The 24,065-nt window shown below is 34.3% G+C and overlaps 1 protein-coding gene across 1 annotated transcript in view; it reads right to left on the reverse strand.

Annotated features, from left to right (window-relative positions):
- Nucleotides 1-21,971, reverse strand: part of LOC132545238 (receptor-type tyrosine-protein phosphatase alpha-like) — a 33,178-nt gene extending 11,207 nt beyond the window's left edge. Inside the window, exons 1-12 of the mRNA XM_060208915.1 lie at nt 21,864-21,971; nt 17,125-17,223; nt 15,666-15,761; nt 14,476-14,565; nt 12,328-12,423; nt 11,417-11,500; nt 5,634-5,729; nt 4,454-4,543; nt 3,497-3,589; nt 1,956-2,051; nt 560-655; nt 30-147 (exon numbers count right to left, since the gene is read on the reverse strand). Coding sequence (XP_060064898.1) covers nt 30-147; nt 560-655; nt 1,956-2,051; nt 3,497-3,589; nt 4,454-4,543; nt 5,634-5,729; nt 11,417-11,500; nt 12,328-12,423; nt 14,476-14,565; nt 15,666-15,761; nt 17,125-17,223; nt 21,864-21,927 — 1,118 coding nt within the window. The 5' untranslated portion in view covers nt 21,928-21,971. The remainder of the gene's footprint in view (nt 1-29; nt 148-559; nt 656-1,955; nt 2,052-3,496; nt 3,590-4,453; nt 4,544-5,633; nt 5,730-11,416; nt 11,501-12,327; nt 12,424-14,475; nt 14,566-15,665; nt 15,762-17,124; nt 17,224-21,863) is intronic.
- Nucleotides 21,972-24,065: the final 2,094 nt, after the last annotated feature.

Genomic DNA, 24,065 nt, shown 5'->3' on the forward strand with positions numbered 1-24,065 from the left:
TGAGATCGTTATATGTTATATGTACTCACCGTCTCAAAACTACAACAACCAGTACAATAACTACAATGATGAGGACAGCCGTTCCAACACCAACTCCGGCATGTGTTCCAATTTGGCTATCAGGATCGCTTGTCAAAGCCTCGATTTCTTAATATAGTAAGGGAGAATTCATTATTTATTTCTTTTATTAAATCAGTGGACATTAGTATCGATTGAAATCATAATTTCCAGTGCTTTAAAACCAAAAAGACATAGAAAAAGACGACAAGACAGGAAGAGGGAAACAGCTAGGAGAGACATACAGACAACAAATAGGGAGATAATAATGGAAAGACAGTGAAGAAGGAGAATCAGCGACAAACAGAAATATAGAGAAATATCGAAAGTGACCAACACAGAGCTAGACTGAAAATGCATAGAGATCAACAAAATGGGAAAGATACTAATAAAAGGACACGAAGATGGAAGGGTGAAGGCAGGTAGATGGGAGGGTTGGCAAGAATCAAGAAATGAAATGCTTTCTTTTTTGTTTAAGTTGAAAATAAAGGCTATGTTATACCTAGGCACCGTCCATCTTGCATGATGCAAATGTTGTTTTTACAGTTTGTGGGGCACGTCTGGTTGCAGAGACTACCATGAAATCCAGGTTCACATTCTGTGATATAAACGTAGTGTATGAATAGCGAAAATGATAAACGTTTTACCAAAACACACCTAATGAAAAGACATTGCCAGTAGCAGATAGTAAAATAACTGGTTTTTCATAAGCAAAAGTTAATCACTATTGAAACGAGACATCGGACAGTTTCACACACTGATTATATGCTTAAGCATTGAATTATGGAACTTCACAAAAGTTCCAACTTCCATTAAAATAAGACCAATAGATTCCGCCACTAAAAGTATATCATTAAAGTATATGAAGCATATATCATATGTCAGGCTTACGTACTTCAAGTATCAATAGAATATTTCTTCAAGAGCTTAAGAATAAAGACATCATAAACTATTCTATATCCGCAAATTAGTAAATGTTGCTTTTGAGGTTTTCTCATTAATTGTGATAGTTTATTCTACATTCCATACATTGTTTCGGTGAAAATGTCGATATTTGGTAAAATATCAACATCTCTTTTGTAAATAATCCTGAATGAATCCTGATTTACCATTTCACAATTGAAATGAGTGCTGATAGAAGATAAGTATTACTTGTGAAATGGCCTTTATTCAGACAACAAGCATTATCCTTGCAGTTTTTATGGCACTATTTGTTACAATTGCTACCACAAAAACCGATATTATATTTTGCAAAGAAAAAAGTATAACAAACATAACTTTACATCATATAGTGATGTATGTCAATGAAGCCTGCGTTGCCCTCGATTATTAAAATTGTGTTGACATGTCGGTACTTTTTCTAACCTTCCCTTTAAGAAAAGGCTGTTTTCCTATTTAACTATAAGATACACACGACATTCAAATAAACTGATCGTTTTTTATATTCCAGACAGTTCATTACACATCAAGATTGAAGAGCACCCTCAATGTAACCCGATCATCTGTCATCCTCGTGATATCGCTTTGATAAGAATACACATTTCTTGATATGTCGATGAGGAATTTTTAAGTAGCAAAGGAATGGCTACTTAGTCAATTAATAATTCTTTAAGTTCATATTTTCTAAACTTAGATCACTTTTATAAGCATTCTGACGTTTCGTGCATGGTTGAGCATACAAATTTTCAATTTTCCAAAACTTCTTGACTGTTTTGGACACATCATTACAATAACTGTTTTTTCTACTCATTCGTTTCTAACGAGAACAACTCATTCTACAACGTTTTAACTGCATGTGTGTTTGGTTTACAATTTCTGTTTCTGTAGGATAAATGATCATTTTCAATTAATGACATTCATCATTCTTGAAATTAACATAAAGATAAAGAGTGTCTTACCTGTGCATTCAGCACTGTCTATGTTACAAATGCGACCTTTGCAGTTAACTGGACATGACTGATTACAATGAATGTTGAAGTAGCCATCATTGCATTCTAAAACGAAATAAACCAAAATATGCATAAAAATAAGTATATTTACGATATATCGTACAATAAGAATAAACGTCTTTTGTCATCAAGTTAGCGACAAATGTTCCATTCCACTTTACGAATTAATCGCAAAATATAGCACATTCATGAGTTTATGAATTGTAGCGTTTCAAAAACATTATTATGTGAAAGAGGAAATGAAAAGTGTTTATGTCAAAAGAAATGTTAGAGGAGTAGATTTGATAAATTCGAGTAATATCTTTACACAAATAATTCGCTAGTTACAATATCATTAACACTACAGCCATATGGCATTTCAAGGTAAATTACGGAAGTTTATTCAGAATATGCTTGGTGAAAATGTGTATTACAGTTTGAAATGAATAAAGTTTTCTTTTTAAATTACTCTTTCCTTTAACACGAGTGTTATACCATTTCTTGTAGATGCCGCCCGGAGAAATTTTACCTTATGTCAACCAATACCTGATGACTTGCCCCATTACTTGATCAAGACAAATATTTCGATACATAAAAAGGGTTAATATTAATGTTAATGCTGTATGAATACTATATATTTTCGAAACATAAGAACTATGATCAAAATGAATAGAATGACAATACTATGTCTGTGCGTCATCGTTCAAAAGAGGTGTCTTATACCTTATGTCCAAATCCTCTAAATTTATGATGTGCAAAAACATTAACCTGAAATGTTTTGAAAACATGTTTTGTGTCTATTACATTCTTTGATTCATTACCATACTCGTAAAGAAAAAACGTTGATTGGGAATAATTTGATGAAAAAAAACCCCAATAATTTCAAATGTCTTTCCAGATGTAAAATAGTCACTGCGGTTTTCATTAAATTATTCAATTTCTACATTCCATTGACGAGACGGTAATAAATTATGCTATATTAGTAAACTATATTTAAAATTCTTTGAGAAAACATATATTTTGTTTCGTGTTTAAGGTAAACAAAGCATTGAACCGACCCCTACATAAAAACAATTACGTGTCCCGAAGAAAAGGCAAGAATCATTGAGCATATTCCTTCTTATAATATTGAATAGTCAATGGCATTTCAACGTCGTATACTTTTTAGAAAAAATTGGTTTGATAATGTATCCAAACAATATACAATTAACACCTAAGTAATTGTCATATTTCTCCTGATTGGCCGCAATTATCCAATTATCAGAACACAACAAGCAGTTCTGAAAAGGTAATAGAAGATAAAAAAAGGATTTAAATGAATGATTTTAGCAGTGTAACACAATAACATAAACATCATTGACGTTTTCTATTTTCAAAATAAGAATAAACTTAAACTTCTCTTTTCTCATTTCTCAAATTTCTAATAATTTTCTTATTAGATAAGGATATTCGATTCCGTATGAAAGTCTGACTCATTTGCTTGTAGAAGGCAAAGTATTAACAGTATTTACCTAAACAATAACCGGAAGTCTTGTTGCATGCATTATTGCGACAGCTATCGGGACATGGAGTACAGAATTGTCCGTAGTATCCGTCATTACAGTCTGAAATTTTAAATAATATATTAATGTGTCACATTTCAAGTTCTTCACAGATGGTTTAAACAAGAGGAAAGACGACTGATGTTAAACAGTTGATACAGTATAATTTCATAGTCAGCACATATATTGATATATTAATCAATAATCAAGTGACTAATTTACTTTATTTTAGAAAGATGTGTGGTGAGATTAGACAAATTGTTAACTATATGCTGAAGATTGGTATAACCTTCGATACTCATCAATCAAAGTATTCATAGTTATGAATGGTAATATCTTCTCTTTTTTCGTTTTACAAAATACGTATTTTCCCGAAGTTATTTGAGTTTGACAGTATACGATTAAGTGCTGAAGGATTTACTAAAGAAAGGCTGTAATATTTTACTCCAATGGTTGACGTCGCCCCTTGGGCATCAGTTAGTGATTTAAGGACAAAATAGGCAAGTTTTACCTAATAATCATCATTGACTTTAAGCATAAGATTTACATATTTTCAAAGATACATCCAAAAATGCTATTTACAAGTGTAATTCTTTGGCACAATATTATAAAACATCAAATGTTTCACACATACGCCATGCAATACAGGCATCTTCCAGTTCTCATATTGTAAAAATATTGTTTTGGCACAATTCACTTTTAACACGGTGTCATGTCAATAAGTAAATTACAGAAAGTATGGAATCATGCATTCATCTGGATTGATATATTAACAATTCTGATTTCGCAAATAGCGCAATCATATTTTAAGAAAATATTTTTAGCGTGAAATGGACGTATTCAAAATAATCATAATCTTCACAGTAGATTAACATGGATGCGAAAGCTATTGGAGTTTTTAACACTACCAAACAAAAACTATTTTACCGTTACAATACCCGGTATCCGCTGGGCAGGTTTCATCTCTACAATTGGCTGGACATCTACAGTATGTGCCCGAGAATCCAGGTGTACATGCTGGAATGAATATTAGCAATATACACTTGTAATGTACGATAAATGAACATTAAAATTACAAGACATACTCATGGTATCGTACACTCACTAGCCTATACAAGCAAACCACTGGTAGTCAAAAGTTTTGACAGAGGGTATGATATCACCGACATCTGTTCTGATTACTTATCAAACGACTATTTAGGCATAGGGCATTTGAGAGTATTAAAATAAACCACAATTCTATTCGACTATCTGATCATTATTTATGACAAGTTTATGCCAGGTAACTCGGATATAATATCATGTACTTTAGGTTGAAAAAATATAATATTCTTCTCGCAAATAATTTCAAACAATAAAATTCTTAAGTCATTTAAAGCTTGCTCAATTCGTAAAATCTTTTATCTTTTGTAACACTTTTATTGTCAATGTGGACATACATTATTAAACTCGTGAAACTTGATTTGCAGCCCCATTGTTTTATGTGGTTATGAATTACAATTCCAATAGACTGATTGTCTGATTCACAGTGTCATTATTAATATATTGCAGTGTACAGAAAGATATGATACATAATTTACAAATAAAAACGTCGATTAGCAGATTTTTTCAACTAGAACATCATTGGGGGTAATATGCAGATTAGCAGCCTCCGACGTAAAGTTAAGGATGGGCAGGAAAGTACAGTATTTCAATAGAATTTTGGCGGAAAAGCAGAATTTGAATCGCTGTTAACTGACAACAACACACAAGGGTTCTTTTTTTCATTTGTTTTCTATCCTTAAGTTATTGTAAAATCAAAGATGGCCGCCTCTCATAATTTTTCCCGATTAGTTCCAAAAGCGAAAGGACACAACTCTTCTTAAGGACCTAGGGGAATCTATATATAAGAAATCTAAGAGAAGATTCATCCCTTACTTCTAAAGAAATAACGAAAGCAAGAATTATTAACCGATTGACAGACGCAGACGGAACACTAATTCACGTCTGGCAAATTTTATATGCGAATAATTGTCACTCGAATGCAATTATATATACAAATAATATCCGATTAATATCATATTAGATATTTTCCTTAGCAATTTATTCATTCTCTAAGATGTCTTACCTATGCATTCACCACTGGTTCTGTTACACCCCATGTTATCACAGTTATTAGGACAGACCAAATCACAGCGAATGCCATAGTAACCAATATCACACTCTGAAAAAAAATCAAATTAAATCATCAATGACCATATCACTGTTCTTATTCGAGCAGATCTATTCCTAACTAGCAGATGTATACGTCACTGCAGTAAATATGTAATCATCTTTCAACAACAAGCAACAATTCAAAGTCATCAAAACTGTTGAGCAAATTCACACATCTATCGATTTGCTACAGTGAAACAAGACAACGTTACTACTATTTTTTAAACGGCTGTTGTATCTGAATTTCTCAGCTTAATAAATCAGAGGTTTCACGTGTTTTTTTGATATCTAGTCAATACTTTCTTATAAAGGAGGAGTGCCAATTTGGGCCTTCTGGCGGCCATGACCGATATTTTTTATTTCTTGTGTAGGAATTCCTTGGGGTTAGGCGGTCATGATATGACATAAAATTAAGGTCAGATCTGAGCCATTCATTAGTTATGGGGGGGGGGGGGGGGGTAAAGTGGGGGGTAAAATTCATAAACAGCTCCATTATGACAAACCTACGTTATATTTTTGGATTTTTTCTTCTTAATTTTCATGTAATAATCCATATCAAAACATTCATTAGTAAAATTGATTGAAAAAAATATTCCATTGTTGAAAAGTAGGTCATGGTAATTAAGCTCATTAATTGCTAATTATATTAAAGATGAACATAATTTTCTGCCTTAATGCACATAAAAACAATACCTTTATCATGTGTCATGCTTTAGTAAGATTTATTTTTGAATACTTTATAGAAAATGGAGAATTAATTAATGGGAGGGGGCGGGTTCACACTTTTGACAACTTTTGGTTGATATCAGAGTTGTCTTATGTAATTATATTAGATAATAAATATCTAATAAATAAATGTTAAATTGTACTGCATTAAGAACTGTTTAAAATAAATTGCTTGATAAATGTAGAGATATTTAAACCAGTTTGGTACGGCTGGTTGAGCTTTAAGCTAAAATGGCGGGATATAATGCTATCCCCTGACATATACCTTGTTAAGGATCTTTGTGTCTACCGGTGAGTATACATGTGCACCTTGTCTCAGACAGTTCATATACCCTTATATATACAATTAATACGTGGCAACTGCACTTCACAACCTCAGCGATTTTAGTATACTTTCTTGGTTTGACTGTCACTGATATTGTACATATAATTTAGACATATAATTGTAATTCAACTGTTGTTCATAATTTTGTTCATCCAAATTAAGGTTTTAATAAGGAGTGTTTTCTAAGTTTATGCCCTGTTTTCTTTTCTTTTATCAATATGCCAGTGCACAGGCAGTGCGCTTGTTGTAAAGCACAATATAAAGTAAGGCTCTGTTGTCTGAATAAAACAGACATTCTGTCTTACTTGAAAGCAAATATTAATGATGCCTTAAGGTTTGGTGACCCCGTATGTAAAAAATGCAGGGGAAGATACTACAATCACCATTCATCTACTGAACATCCTAGTAGCGATGTAGAGCACCAGCTTGAGTCACCTGAAAACAAAAAAATCAAACTTGACATTCCACGGGCTACATTAGGTGAATCTCGATGTTTCATTTGTAAAATGTTAAGAGAGGAATGTAAAAGTAAAATGGTAATGCTCTCAACAGAAATGCGAGTAAAGATTTTTATTAAGACAGGTATCCTTGTCCCAAACACCTGCAGATGTTGTTCTTCCCACATAGTGAATGGTGATTTCCCATCTGATAGTCTATCTTCACTCGCATATTCCAGCAAAGACACTGAACTGGATTCTTCTGAAATATCAGAGATCCTTTTGACACTTAGGGCAGCTGCTTCAAAGAAAAGTTGTTTAGACTTTGATTCCTCAGATGGATTAACTGATCAAGATTACTACCGTCTCACAGGTCTGTATAAAAATCAATTTTCTGACCTTTTACGATCAGTTAATCCCTCTCTTTACTCTACACTGAACAGAAGCGCAAGGACTGCATTAGCCATCCTGCTTGTGAAGTTGAGGACTGGCATGTCTTTATCAATATTAGCTTCTCTGTTCAACATGACAAAGAGAATATGTGGAAAATGTATTCATTCAGCTCGCCAAGCATTGATGACCCACTTCGTTCCTTCACACCTTGGCCTGCAACACATCACTAGAGAACAAGTAATTCAAAACCATACAACGGTATTTGCAAGGAAGATGTTTACCTCTGGTGAAGATGTCGCTATAGCTGTTGCTGATGGCACATATATTTATGTTGAAAAGTCCAGCAACTATACTTTCCAACGACGCTCTTTTTCGATGCACAAAGGACGCCCTCTCCTGAAACCAATGCTTCTTGTGGCCTCAGATGGCTATATACTGTCTGTCCTAGGCCCATATTTAGCAGACGGTCGAAATAATGACGCCAACATTACAAAACACATGTTGAAAACTAACACTGAGAACATCAAGGATTGGTTTCAAGATGATGATGTTCTTGTCGTTGACAGAGGCTTCAGAGATGTGACAGAACTGTTGAATGATGCTGGCATCAAAACAGAAATGCCATTTTTCTTGCCAAAGGGGCAGAAACAACACACACATACTGAGGCAAACGAATCTCGTCTTGTAACAAAGGTAAGGTGGGTTGTGGAGTCGGCAAATGGGCGGATTAAGCAGTGGAAGACCTTGGGACATGTTTTGCCCAACACTCTCATTCCAGTTGTAGGTGATTTTGTGAGAATTGTGTGTGCAATTTGTAATGCTTTTCCCCCCACTTGCCTCTGATTCTCCCAATGACCTCATCATTGCTGAGCGAATGTTGGCTCTGTCAAAATGTCCCAATAAATTGCAAATTCAAGTTGAAAAAGAAGGTTTGGCTAGGAAAAGAGCCATTTGGGTCAAGCTTGATGAGGCCAGTTTGCCTGACTTTCCTCAGCTGACAGAACCGGAGTTGAGAGATCTTACCATGGGAGTATATCAGTTGAAGCAGGCAAAGTCATATACCATGGAGCACTTGTCTGAAGATGGCCAGTATGAATTAATGGCATGCAGGGAAAAGCCTGGCTTAATTAAAGTTCAGATTCGTTCCAGACATGTTGCTTCGAAACTGTACAACCTGTGGATTGAGTATTCCCCTGGTTTGACTCCTATATCTGGTTGGTATTGCCAGTGTAAGGTTGGTGCCAGGGTAGTGGGCTGCTGTGCCCATATTGCATCTGTTCTCTGGTACCTTTCTTATGAGCGACACCAGCCTAGGATAGCACACCCAACTGCCTCATCAAGCTACCTCAGCTGTGCTGATGACGCAATGATGATTGAGGACTGGTCTGAGTCTGACGGTGACAATGAGTAACTAACTATGTGTACGACCATTGTATGTATAGTGGAGTGAAATGCAACACTAGAGGTTAAGATTGATATCTTTCATTAGCCATTTCTGTGTTAATACTTCGGTAAAACCACTAGATACAGACATATGGTCAAAGTTGTCGAACTAAAATTCAAAGCACCGCCTCTTCTTTGTTTTCTTTAAAGTATGCAAAAATATTTCTTATTAAAACATGGTACATGATAAAGGTATTGTTTTTATGTACATTAAGGCAGAAAATTAAGTTCATCTTTAATATAATTCGCAATTAATGAGCTTAATTACCATGACCTACTTTTCAACAATGGAATATTTTTTTCAATCAATTTTACTAATGAATGTTTTGATATGGATTATTACATGAAAATTAAGAAGAAAAAATCCAAAAATATAATGTAGGTTTGTCATAATGGAGCTGTTTATGAATTTTACCCCCCACTTTACCCCCCCCATAACTAATGAATGGCTCAGATCTGACCTTAATTTTATGTCATATCATGACCGCCTAACCCCAAGGAATTCCTACACAAGAAATAAAAAATATCGGTCATGGCCGCCAGAAGGCCCAAATTGGCACTCCTCCTTTTGGATGAAGATTTGCATGTGTTGTCTACTGAAGGTAAAGGATACAAATGTTACTTATCAAAGAAATAACCAGACATATGGTAGTCACCCTGGACATCGACATGGTCACTGTCTTTAAAAGTTTTTTTGGCAGGTTTTCACCATCAAAACCGGATAATCACCACCAAGAAGAGAAGCTGATTGGATAACTGAATCTTTGATAAAATTTTTGTTCTTTTATTTTTTCATTTTAGCAACATTCTTTCAAGCAACAATGGATTACAAATAGAGGGGTACATTTAATTAGTAAATAGTTGAAGCATTTATATGAAATGTTAACTATGCCGAACCATAGTTTTCATATTCATGGCGCCGAAAAGGTGTTTGTTTGTTTTTTTTTTACTTTTTGTAACCAGTCTTACGTTAAGACTTTTATATCAAAGTTTTTTTTGTTAGTTTTCAAAGGGTGTATTGCGGACTTTAGGGCAGACAACTAAAAAAGAAGTTCCCTTATTAAATGGTAGCAAACTTGCTTTCCTGTAATGCAAATTTTATGCCGCAAGAAACAAATAATTGTTTTATTTCATTAGTTTTTTTTCAAGTAGTATATTATCCCTAATATCATTGCAGTTGATTATTAAAAACAGTTGTTTTTGTATCAGCTTTCGTCAATATGATGAACATAATCTGTCATATTTATATGACCGAAAAGAGTTTAATATCTGTTATCATACTTTGGGATCAATGCTTGTGTTTAAGTGTACGTTTTAGGTATTTTTAACATCAATATTTGTCGTCCACACTCAATATTTGATATGCCGAACATCACTTCTTAATCCTATTGTTGTATATAGTGCATCTATTCCATAGTGTTAATTGCTGCTTAACACAGACGGGTTGTGAAGGCGGTTGAGATGTTATTCTCATTAACTTTTAATATAGACTATCAATGTCATACTCTTTTCAATGTTATATGTATTGTTATAATCTTCCCTAAAGGTCGTTGTTTAAAAGACAGCTTTTAATTGAACATGTTCGAATTAAGATAATTTGATGATGTAATTTCCCTGAAATATCATGTCGCAGGAAAACGAAACCTACCGTACTGACAAGAGAATGGGAATGATATGTTTCATTGTCTAGACCACTTAGACATTACAATATAAAGGCTATCGACCAAGATTTGTTTTAATCTTTCAATTTAATAATACATCTTATAACTACCATATCAATGCTGTTAGGAAAATGTTTCAAATTTACATTTACAGGTTTACAACTAAAACAACAATTTATTCATCGCGAGGTTAGTTGGAATTAAAAAAAAAGTATACATTGATTCTTTGCAAATATCACTAAGATACGTGTATATTAGTTCGTTTATCATATAATATTCGGTATGCTGAAAGTATATTTAAAATGCATGAATGTTACATAGGTGTGTAGTGTGTAAATCATGTTTAGGGTTGCGGTTATTCAATACAAATTATGTAATGTGTACATTATTTCAAGGACACTTTATCAAACCTCTGTTAAGATATTTTAAGTGTTTTCAATAATGCCCAGACCAACAGTTGGGAAATCAATAAGAAATATTACGAGTATGGAATTGTTCCCGAGCAGCATGAACTCTAAATATTGATTTCGTAGGTTTAATTTACTTTGGTAAATTTGGTATGAAATGTAAGCGCAGTACATTTGCATATTCTCATTTAAGGTTATGTTGTAAGTTTGCAGTGGAAATATATATTTTTCACATTGCTTCTTGAATTAAAGTATATGGGAAAATTATTCGAGATTTTATCACAAACAAATTAAAGTTATGTTACCGTTACAATAATCGCCAGGGCAGCTTTGATCTCTACAGTTGGCTGGACATCTACAGTGTGTGCCGAAGAATCCAGGTTTACACGCTGAAAATATGTACAACATACATTATGTTCTTATGAATTGATGTTTATTGTACATTAAATATTATCAAGTACGTAAACAAAATTTCATCATTGAGGAATAATGTTGTTAAAATAACATGTGTATGGGTAACAGAGGTACGCTTAACTAATGCTTGCCATTGTAGTGATGTTGCAGATATTGGTATACAAGGAAACATATATAAAAGTAAATACTATAAAGCTTTTATAGGACCACTATCTTGGCAATGATAACATGCCTTAAAATATAAGAATATCCGCAAATCCAACATGCATTCCTGTAATCTGATTTTTGACCTTAGGTCATCTTATCTCTCTGACAATTGTTTGTCTTTCATGCTGATTATGAATGTACCTTTCTTTCTATTTGTTTTGGCGATTGCTGTATAATTGAAATAAAATTGTCTTATTCAATATACAATACATGGACATGACATATAAATGTGCATTTTAACGTAAGGAATAAAGATTAAACAGGAATAGGTGTTGCAACTGATTTAAGTTGAGAAAAAGACATGGTAATAGGTAGTCTATTGTCAAATTAGTATGGTGAAGCATCCCGATACACGCGTTTGCTAATGCGCAAAAATCCTAGCAACACCTCAACAGAAAAACCGTGAGGAAAATGGGTCAGCCTTTCAATTCGTAAAGTGAATTAAAAAACATAGTTTTTAAAAACCAATTCTACAATTCTATATTGTGTTCTATCTATAGTCCAATTACTATAGTAATTATACACGTACTATAAATTAACAATGTTCAGTGTAAATGCACGGTGTTCAATACTGAAGGAATAAATATTGTCTTACCTGTGCACTGACCATTGCTTCTGGCACACACATTAGTTAAACAGTTACTCGGACAAGTCAGATTACAACGATCTCCATAGAAGCTATCAAAACATTCTAAAACGAAGAAATCAAAAACTGTTTACAATTTAAAAAGATTGACATAATAGCTTTTATTCTAACAGGTTTATTCGTAAGCGGTCTGCTTTGTACATCTATAATGTTAGCAAACTTGTAACATTCTTCCAAAAGTAAACAACAGACCAAAGCCGAAAAAGTTACTTACTGATTCCAATCATCGTAGGACAACAATCAGTTACTAAGTAAGCATAGTTATAGAAGATAATCAAGTGTGACCTTTGCAGGTTATATATCGATTTGCATGGTCGCTGTTACCAACACGTAATACGCACACACTGACGGACGCACAGCCGCAGAGATCGCAATAAATAACTCATTATATGTTGATAAACATAAAAGGCACTTATAAAGGCATGTCACATTCAGATGACAATTATCATTCATGACAAGATACACCCAAACAACATCCCATTAAAAACTCTTTGATACACCTTTCCCCTTTGAAAGTCATATTCACTCTCAATTAATAAATAATTGCCTAACCTGTGCACTGACCATTGCTTCTGACACACACATTACTTATACAGTTTCTCGGACAAGTCAGATTACAACGATATCCATAGTAACTATCAACGCATTCTAACCAAAAAAATGTGTTTTAATTCAAAACATTTCACTTAATTACTCGTATTGCAACAAGTTTATTCCGAAGCTGGTCTCTCTACTTTATACATCTATAACTTCAACACACCTGTAATATTTTACATTCTATATACAAGCCTTATGTAATGTGGCACGCAGCGGAATCTATATCAGACATTCGCTTAATTGAAAAATTATGTTAATTGTTGTCTGTGTCTTCAACTCATTCATCATGATCTCTTTGTTTCCAATCGTGCAATGATGATATAACGAATTTGGTCGCGACCTGTGGGCAATGCTCACTGAGCATACCATCTCCGTAAGGACTTTCTCCATGGAATTCTGACGGAGTTTGGCTTCGATGAGAACAATGCTTGTAGACCAGATAATAATATCACTTTTACCCAAATATTGTTTGGTGAAATCTCAGCGTTCCAGGATAGCGCCTTATTGAAACTCCTCTTAATGAAGGCAGCGCGTTATGTTTTCAGCGTCACGCGCTCTCTTTCAAATGTCCGGTTGGAGTACTGAAGGACAATGAATGTACAGAGACACTTCGCGTGCGCGATATAAAATATTTGTTATGCCATGATTTACGCTGTCTGAACTTTGAGTTTTCATGATTTTTATTTCATTTTTTAATAAAACATCTCCTTAAAGAGGAAATAAAAAACTTTGATGATGATGATGATGATGTAATACGGACACACTGACAGACGCACACCTGCAGAGACGAGAAAAACGTTTCGTTTGGCTGCGTGATTTTTACTGTATTGATAACAAATTCCCAGATTTCTTAAAGACGATATCTTCAGATTAAGACTATTTGATGCTGGCATGTTAAAAAAAAAATGGCGTGTCGTAAGCAAATGGCGACATCTCACTCCAGCATACTATAAATAGAATGATTGAGATACGGTTCATACACCAAATGCCAATCAGGTATCGGTAGCTAAAGAACATTTAGAATATCATGCCTCTGGAGAGAACCAATCAATTGGAAAGTAAAGTATCTAACCGTGTACAGGGATTTATAATACAAACGACAGATGAAGGTAGTAAAATTGCCTGAATATTGTTCCGTGTATCTTCGTGCCAATGATAAAGCAGACACACGTTTTAATATATTAATTCTTAATTTATTCTTTTTTTCACTTTTATAATTGTTTAATATGCTTAACGAAAATAAATAATTATGTTAAGAAAAAAATTCAATTTGACACCTTCTGTGATATAACGAAAGTTGTAGCATCAGCTTACACAGGGTCTTTATGGAAAAGACAATAGGCATCCATTATTTGTACTGATTACGCTTTAACAGGCGTATCATAAAAGATATAATACAAAAACGAACAAATAAGTAGCAAATTTCAATGCATGTTATGCTATATACGCATCATTTCCAAATATTTGGTGGAACTTCATCATACATATGTTAGACATTACCAGTACAATAGCCGGTGGGTAGAGGACAGCTAGCATCTTTACAGTTGAGTGGACATCTACAGTATGTGCCGGAAAATCCAGGTGAACATTCTTAAAAGAAAGTGCAACATACTTTTAGTTTGATGAATTTTTGAAACTATGGTATTAAGGAGAATATCTTCTGCTGGGCAACGAGCGGGATAAGACAGGTGTTATTAAGGACTGTTCCAGTTGATTAAAAATGAGAAATGGTCATAACCATCATCCAGTTAATGTTAATTTTTAGTTGTTTTGGGCAGCATGAAAAATGCGGGTGGGAAATATGGGTACTGTATTTCCTAGATTAAACAGATAAACAGATGTATGATATGAACCCGATTACTTCATTAGTTATAGAAAGGTTCAGGGAAGCTTAATCTTCATTATATTATGCAGTTTACATATATCATACGCTAACATATTCTAATCCCGGAGAAATTCAACATAGTGTTTAATTCGGACAGAGTGACAAAATTGATTTTATTTCAAAGACTCGATGTAAAGAAGAAAATTGTGATTAAGATTAAACAATTAAAATTATCACAAGTGATTTTGTTTTTCTTTTCGGGACTGATATGCAGATATGTCAACGCGTTGGCGAAAACAATATTGGTCAATACATACTGTATGTCACCTTCTGCATATAACATAACCAAGGCCCAAAGAGACATTATCTCCCATATAGCTTTGTTTGCCTGAAATTAACTAAAGCAACTAGAGAAAAAGAGTGCCAAAGGTGAACATCTACATCCCCATTTCGCTCTATCCTTCTGCCTCCAGGGATGCAGCAAGAACATTCGGACAAAAATCTCCTCCATAAAAGAAAGAGGGCCGAAACCTACTATTCTTATCAAATATATTTCCCATGATCCAAGGAAGCTTTGAACCGAATTGTGATATTAGCTATGTATTCCGTCTTATTATGCAAAATTAATTCCCAGTCGCCTTAGGACTCATCGGACCAAATTGGGAAATATTTCTTACAGGTTCTGGCACAGGTGTGGAATGCAGATGGAATCAAATAAAGCTTCATTATTATTATGACAAATTTATATAACCTTTCCCCTTATGCACAATCACAGTAAAAAGGAAGAAATACGTGCATTGTTGGTGTAATATCTAACCACACCGGTATCATATGAGAATATATCAACTTGGTAGGATTTTCTTACCTATGCAGGCTCCAGAATCACTCGCACAAAAATTGTCCTTACAATTAACTGGACATGGAACGCAACTTTGAGAATAATATCCAGGTGCACAAATATCTGAAAATCGTGTATCAACCGATATCACATATAGAAAATAACAAGAAAATAAACAACAACAAAAATATCGACATGTCACATTAATCTCAATGAAAATCAAAATTTAATACAACTACGTCAAAATATGAACAAAAAGAACACTTAAACGAAGAAGAATTACAAGGAGAACAAGACCACGTGTTCTTAAAGTGTAAGCGACATTTGGTCGATCGACAATACCTGTCATGTAAACCATGGTCAATCAAAGTAAAAAGCGTCACATTCCCAAATGAGAATACAGCAAATAACAACGGAAGCTCCAAGCCAACTTTCGAACATCAAGGAGTTCCAACTACATACTGCACACAGAAATATAATATTTCCACATGAAATCATTATAACAACTGTTAAATTTCTTTGCAAGCATCTCTCAAGAGTTTGCGTTGTGAATTTGTATCATGATGTGTGTCGTGATGCCGATATTCGTGAAAATGAGAACATGTCCTTAAGGATTGAATCAACTGCGACACTACAGTTAACATTATAAGATGAGGATTTAGGATTTCCATTTCTTTTGGATATATACGGTCGACATTATCAATAAATATCTTGTTATTGAAAGACAAGACGTCACCAATATGCATTGTATCTGAAAGTGATATAGAAGGACTTCGCAAAGCCTCTGTGACCTTTTTGGTAAACTCTTCTACATTGTTCTTTTTTCCTCGTATGAAAAAATCAAGTCAGCAAAGAGAGTACATGTATGCCAAATGTTTGTTAGAAGATCTTGTCACCGATCCCGACGACGATTTGATTTTTTCTTTGCTTCAGTATTCTTCACAACTATATTATTTGACTGTTCTGCCTTTCCTTGAAAATAAGACTCTCATATTACTAGCACGAAAGTACGTTCCAATCTAACGCATATTCATCAAGTAAACTGATGACTATCTAACCCATACCTGTGTAGTTCAGCCAATGAACGGCCTTTGATAGAAATCGTTGATGGATTATTCCTGGAAATACGTAAATCACACACACACACCATCACACGAACACGCACACGCACGCAAGCACACAGCAGGCCGCTTAAGAAAGGTGGCGCAGTGGTAACGCATATGTCCAGTATATGTCATGTATCACTGAAATGCCGACAGCGAATCTTTTTTAAGATACAATTCAGCAGATCAATAGCAGAAATCGATAAGCCATGAAACCTAAAGCAAAATTGACAGAAAAAAGACTCATGTAAGTTAATAGAGATACATGATCATGAGTTGAATTCTTCAAGTAACGTTTTAGTATTTTGTCGATATTAAGGAAACAGCATGTACGGAATGTGTGTGTAATTTATTATGTAGATGATTTGTATATATTTACGTACCACACATATTGGATGATGGTTTGCACGTATACCCATAATTAGTGCAGGTTGTACAGTCACTGTCGCAGTTTCCTTCTCCGTACTTACCAACCGGACAACCTGCAACAACAAGTGAAACTTCTGAAGACAAACAGATAATTACATTTATGAACGTGAATGCTTTCAAAGCAAGGATTTATTATTAATCTATATTAGAGATGAAAGATCTGACACATTTTACAAAAGTTATGTTTTTGTCGCCACACGTATAACGCGATACATTTAAATCTTTCTTTTATTCTAATTTTATAATAGATACAGAGCGGCGTGATATGAAGAATAATGATGTATAGTTTGTTTTAGTTTCAGTTCCGAAATTTGGTGAGACCGAATATCGATACTGCTGCAAACATCTTTTTCTTTTTAAATTCGTCATTCTTTTGGATACAAATATAATGCAATGTCTTTGTTTAAAATTACATCAATAAATACAATTTGATTATCTGAACACTTATCAAAACAATGAAAAGATAGCACAATGGATTATTTCCAATATTTGTGGTTTTCTAATCTCCCAGGATGAAGCAATTGTATTACGCAATGCAATACATTATTTCATGACACTGTATACAATTTTTTATATCGGAAGGTGCTTTTCACTTGTGTGTCTTTTTGTACAATCTTCGAGAATACAAGTAAGTAGTAGACATTGCTTCAAAAAGTGGACATCAGTACACTGAACTTGCTGTTCTATTCAAATCATTCAATGTATGAATGCAGTTTCATTCATTGCTTGGCTATACTCTATCAATTTCCAAATGCATTGAAATATGATATTCACGTGCATATTGTGTGTACACTATTCAAGGATGACTTCTTGCTTTGCCTTAAGCTGAATTAGTTAATATGCGGAGAATTGGTGAAGTATGTAACGTGCACCCTTATGGTAGCGTGCGTGAACGCCGGGCTCTCAATTTATACGGAGCTACCTGCTCCAGAGGCGATCGGGATACCTCGGCTACCTGGCCGTACAGTTCAACAAAATAACACAAACAATATATCAATATACACTACAATAGAATGGACAGTACCCCTGTCCTCCCTACACCGCCGCCTGGACGTAGATCACACCACAAGGCTACAATACACAACAACACTCAACAGCCTGCCAGCACCACGACACTGTCACTACTACAGGCACGTTGCCGAGCTGACCACCGTACAGCTCCGACGTTGCCTGCCAGTGTCCAGCTGTTACAAAGTACTAAGGTAAGGTGTCAGTTTTTGTATCAGCAGCCAGGCGTACCAGAGCAGCCTTTGCAGGCGACTCCTTATCCAGGAGCTTCTGGCGTACCTGACTCGTCAATTTACTGGCACCAACCACACTGTTACCCGAGTAATCTTATTCAGGCAACCCCTTATGCAGGAGCTTCTGGTAACAGTATGCAGCCAACGCTTACCTTATCGTTTCCGCTGTACACTCTGTGTGGCTTCAGAACTTTCAGCCCCCTGTACTGGTTTCAATTAGCCTTTACATAAAATTTGGTGTAACATTCTGGGTGTCATTATTTTGCAGATTAACAAAGCACCAAAACCTATCTCATAACCCAAAATACGTAAGACGTATATATTTATTCACTTATAAAGTATGATTACATATATAGAAAACACCAGTTTTCTTTACAAATCACTCAATCATTGTTAATTACATTAATTAGGTATATTACATGAAGGGAGATAACTCAAACTGAATAAAATCATCACAAAGTATAACATTTTAAAGGTTTTCGTCAAAGGTGAAGATGATATGAATAAGATAAAACGTGGCATGCATATTACAGCAACCCTCGGGCGCCAAAAGCCCACCAGTCGTGTCTACTACATGCTTTCTCGAAGATTGTACAGAAGGTACAAATGTAAATAACACTTTCAAATACATTTTTGAACAAGATACAATAGAGTCAGACCATTATTTGAACTGTAACATACAACTGTCTCGTCCTTCTAGGACTTGCCAGCAATGTCAAGGTTACTAAATTTTGAAGCCTATGTGGCGACTATTGAAAATCGGAATGTGTACTAGCCCTGGAAGTTAATCTGCAGTCATCACCGTTTTTAGTATACATTATTACACCATGACAACAATTAATCAAAATTAACACATAAACTCATGAAATCTACGGTACATTTCGCTCCTTTATGTGCAGACTGTTAGTATAATAGTTGTGGTGTTTGGCAGATTAAAAGAAACGTCGGATCTATAGTCATGAATACCAACATTGTTATCGAGGAATATATCTATATGTGTTATCAATTTAACCTTGTCATTGCTTTGTTCAGCCATCACATCGATTTATTTACAGGAAATTCTGTTGTCGTCGAAGGGCTCAATTGTTCGAGCTATATTTGAGGTAATACGACGTTAGATGTTTTTCATCAAATCTAAAATGACTACACTAAACGATCGCTACTGGAAATTATTAATTAAATACGCATCTTCACAATACATGGAATATTTTCTTTTTGTTTTCTACTTCATTCTTTTAAACGACAAGACGACGAAGACTACGATTATACCGTCGACAATGGTGAGTTAAAGTACGATAAAAGTGATGTAAGTTTGAATGTGATTTAGAAACAGAATGAGATTCATATACACAATGTCATGTAATTCTTAGAAATGTAAGGACTTCATTACACTAAGGAAGCCTATTCGAATATTTTCAATTCTACTTATCTTCTTATATCACTATATAAATTATTTGATTACACAATTTTTACAGAATGTTATCTAGCACTAACGAGATAGATAAGGTTATAATGATATAATCTATCACATTATAATGAGAAAAATTATTTATTAATAATTAGATGAGGACACATTCAAGATGACAAATATATGCTTCGTAAACAAAGGTTTACATATTATTCTCTTCAAACTGAAATGATTCTATGACGAATCTAACTTTTTTAACTCCCGTAAGCCTAAAAAAATGAGGTCAAGGTCATTTGTATGAAAACATCTTACAGCACTCAACACACGAGTACCGTTGGTCTTACGTAACTCTTAAACGTGAGACACATTTGGCTCCTGTTACCTTAAACCTAGGTAAATATCATTTCAACAAAGACATGTAACTTTATAGCATACCATCCGAGAAACTGTCTGACCAAACATGTTTTCTCCAACTTGATAGGAAGATCTTTCATTTTCTAAACATATTGGACACGTGTTACTTCGCAAATAGGTCAAGGTCATTTATCTTAAAGAATCTTTTCAGCGCTCCACCCTAGATGCAAGCTGACATAATATCTGGACTATGGCTCTGAAGGAACTTCATTATTCAAGCATATTTGGCCCGGATACTACCTTGAACATATATCGAATTCATTTTCAAAAGATACTTTCAGGACAATTATCAGAATTCTGTGTTTTCAAAAACCAGACGTTTGAAAGACATTCGAGTCCTGTGGTTTTAACAATATGTCAAGGTCATTTATGTGAGGAAAGTTCTCGCACTCTCTTCATATAGCATACCTCCTCTATAAATACATCTGTCCTGTTGATCCTGAGATTTTCAATAGGTAAGACCTTCACAATAGGTCGAGGTCAGTCATATGAGAAAATAATGGAGACAAATATCATGATTAATCAAGATTTTCCATGTTTGTAGATCTTTACATTTTGAGTCTGCATTTATTGTTTGTCTGGAAACGTGTAGTTGGTAGATTTATTTTTTGAAATTATCATATTAAAGATTATTGGTCTTTGTCTATATGTGCAAACCAATATATTTACTGATAACAAGGTTTTGAAATTAAAACCTCTATACCCAGTAATTGCCTTTCATAACCAATACAGTCAATTAAGGTATTTGCTCCCTTTTCCCAAATTTAGTGGGTCTTTACAGTTATATGTGTAGTGTTCTGCGCAAGTCATCAAGTCAAGTCAGAGTTACAGGCCTTTTGTGTATTATCTTCAGAGTTAATACAGTTTCATGTTACGCAGCCATTTTGTGTTGGTGTTGATGTTGATTCAATTCGCCTGTGATTTGATTCGTCGTGGTAGGTCTACACATTGGGACCAACGATAAGAATCGCTACAATATTGAACTCGTTTAATGCTAGTCGCAATATACAGCTCGGCTATAGACCTGGTACGATTGAACGTAATAATAGTAAGCCAAATGTCCAGGGTATGAATCCAAGTGCTGTCATTGAAATTGATAATGACCTCTGTTACATGTACTTTATAAAGAACTTACCTTGTTGATTATTTAGTTAGAGGCATTTTGTCTCCGCAATCGACAAGTGTCTTAAGAATTACTGTCGTATTGAATTCTATATCTGTATAGGTACATATGTCTTATCCATAAATTTTTCATTACTCAAATCGTTATATAAGATCATATATTGATAAATTTGTTAGAAGTAAGATATAATAATGATGAAATGTCCATTCTCTCCCCAGCTCATTAATATCTATAGTGTATTAAAGTAATACACTGCTTTCAGTGACGTTCTTCATTGAATTGGCATTCCTCTGTCCATGAATACCAGATGAAAGCAGTTCAGTGTGTATATATGTAATTTTCAATCTTGATATGATACGGTTACATGGTAGGAATGTCTACCCACGGTAAATATTTTGGAATGAATATAACGGAACTCATTAGGATAAATAAGTCAACAACATAAGATACATTATACAAATATTGGCAACAGTTAAGTTCATCATTATGATATTATTATGTACTTACCGTAAACGTTCACTTCACACAGTTCCAAAACGGCATCATCCGAATACCACGACTTCGACTTCATCCGACGATCGTTGTAGATGGTTACATAGCGAGCGACTCCTGAACATCGAACGTGTGGTGTCGCTGTCATGGACTGCAGGTAAGCAGTATTATCCTTATAACACCGGACTCCTGATCTCCAGTCAGATGTGTAAGACAGGTATATCTCAAACCCAGCAAGTCTTTTAAGTGTGTTCTCTTCTATAATAAACGGTTATTATTTATATAATGCATGTGTCCTAATAAAACAAGGCCCAGACAAGTTGATATTTATCATGACGTACATGTTCAACAGTATTTGAATGTGTTATATTTTCGGATACGAGGCTAAAATTATTTTATTCATTATCAAGATTGGGAAACAGCCAGTTTCAATTTGTGAGATGGATTCTTTCAATGACCTTCAGTGATGTAAGCATGGTGTCCGGATTACGAGGTTTATATACAAAATAATGTATATAATTCGCTGTGAAATATTCATACCAATTAATCTCTCTCATTTTTGAAAATGTTTTCTTATAGAAGTGCTTCCGATCATATCGGCATGTGGGTTGGGGGTTGGGGGTTGGGGGGGATGATATCAAAAGATATTTTCTCTTTGGTAACCAACCAACACTGAACATCAATGTGAAATAAAGGAACTGTTGATTAAGAAGGGTGTTTTGTTAACAAACATATCAAGTCATACTGATGTAATTCACAGTATCTAAAAAACAGAGTCACATATTTATGTGTAAAGAAAATGTATACCGTCCCATGTTTAAACCTGTTTAATGGACACAAAAAGTTGTAGTCAAAGATAAAGATCTATTGCAAATTATGATATAAAGTTTGTGTAATGATATTTTACATCGTCTTTCATCCAACGAAATATCAAATGTAATAAGGCATATTTATAAAATGTCGGTCAGAATTGTCCAGTTTATTCCACGACTTATCAGTTTTAAATATTTTGTCCAGAGAAAAATGGCAACGGTCTTCGGAATAAATGCAGGAGTGATACCAGGTTTTAACAATTCATCTATTTATATAAGCGGTTCTACAGTCCATTCTGACATTGCATTGCATAATTTCATCTTTTTTTTTTCAATTTTAAAGTTGAAGACGTATCTTCTCTAAAAGAAACATATGTACATATAGCAGTTATGTTAGGGATGATAATTTACGACTGAAGGAAAACATATTTTTTATGTATTTGTGCATTTATGTCGTCTGGTTACTGTATTCTTCATCAATGGTTATTTTTTGCAAGACAATCGTCATTGTATATAGTACAGAGATTTTCCTTCCAAACAAATTATGATTTCCTGATATATGTGCAGTACAACATATGACATATAAATGATATGGTGATTAAGCGGCTATTTCCTTATATTTCAACATCGGGAAATGGAGAATTCGGCTTATAAACAATAAAATATATCCATAATAAAGGGATACACGCGCCTATGACGTCCAATTTCTTTTTTTGTACATGTTTTCGGCGTCGGAACATTGTTTATCTTGATTATTGTTTATAAACATGTTCACGCTCGGTTGATTAGGAAGAAAGCCGAGTGGGTCACATGGCTTGTCACGTGACAAAGTCATTTACTTTCACCTCAAAGAAAAAAATAGATTACGAGGTAAACAAACGCATATGTCTTATGTATGACACTTGCTTTTGCGTCTTTCTACTAATTTTTGTTTGCAGTAAATGATTCTAAAGTGTTATAATGTATAATTTTTAACAATTAGTCTTAGTTATTCGTTTCGTTTTAGCTTTGTCATGCGAGAATTATGTATGTCAATCGCGGGCGCTAAACTAATGGGGCCCCAAGGGGGTAATTACAATCGGATAAGAAAAAAAACTCATTGTGCAGAAATGCGCAGGAATTGATACTTTGTCTGTACATTTTAATATATATTCCACTGTTTTTTATGAAGTCTATGTTTATCATCACGGTTGTTATTCTTACAGTAACACCAGTACCGTCATATTTTCACACTTAGAACGAATACCCCCAATCGGGCCCACCTTGCAGTCAACAACAAACACACGTTGCCGATAGTAAATTAAAGCGAATAGCACAACTATTTTCATTCAACATTTATCAGATAACACTTTAAGTAGTGTTGTTCATAACATATTCACGCGTCAAACACTGAATATTGGATCAT

This window comes from Ylistrum balloti, unplaced genomic scaffold, assembly GCF_031769215.1.
Source record: "Ylistrum balloti isolate Yb309-2 unplaced genomic scaffold, AGI_CSIRO_Ybal_v1 Utg369832, whole genome shotgun sequence".
In the NCBI taxonomy this organism is placed as follows: domain Eukaryota; kingdom Metazoa; phylum Mollusca; class Bivalvia; order Pectinida; family Pectinidae; genus Ylistrum; species Ylistrum balloti.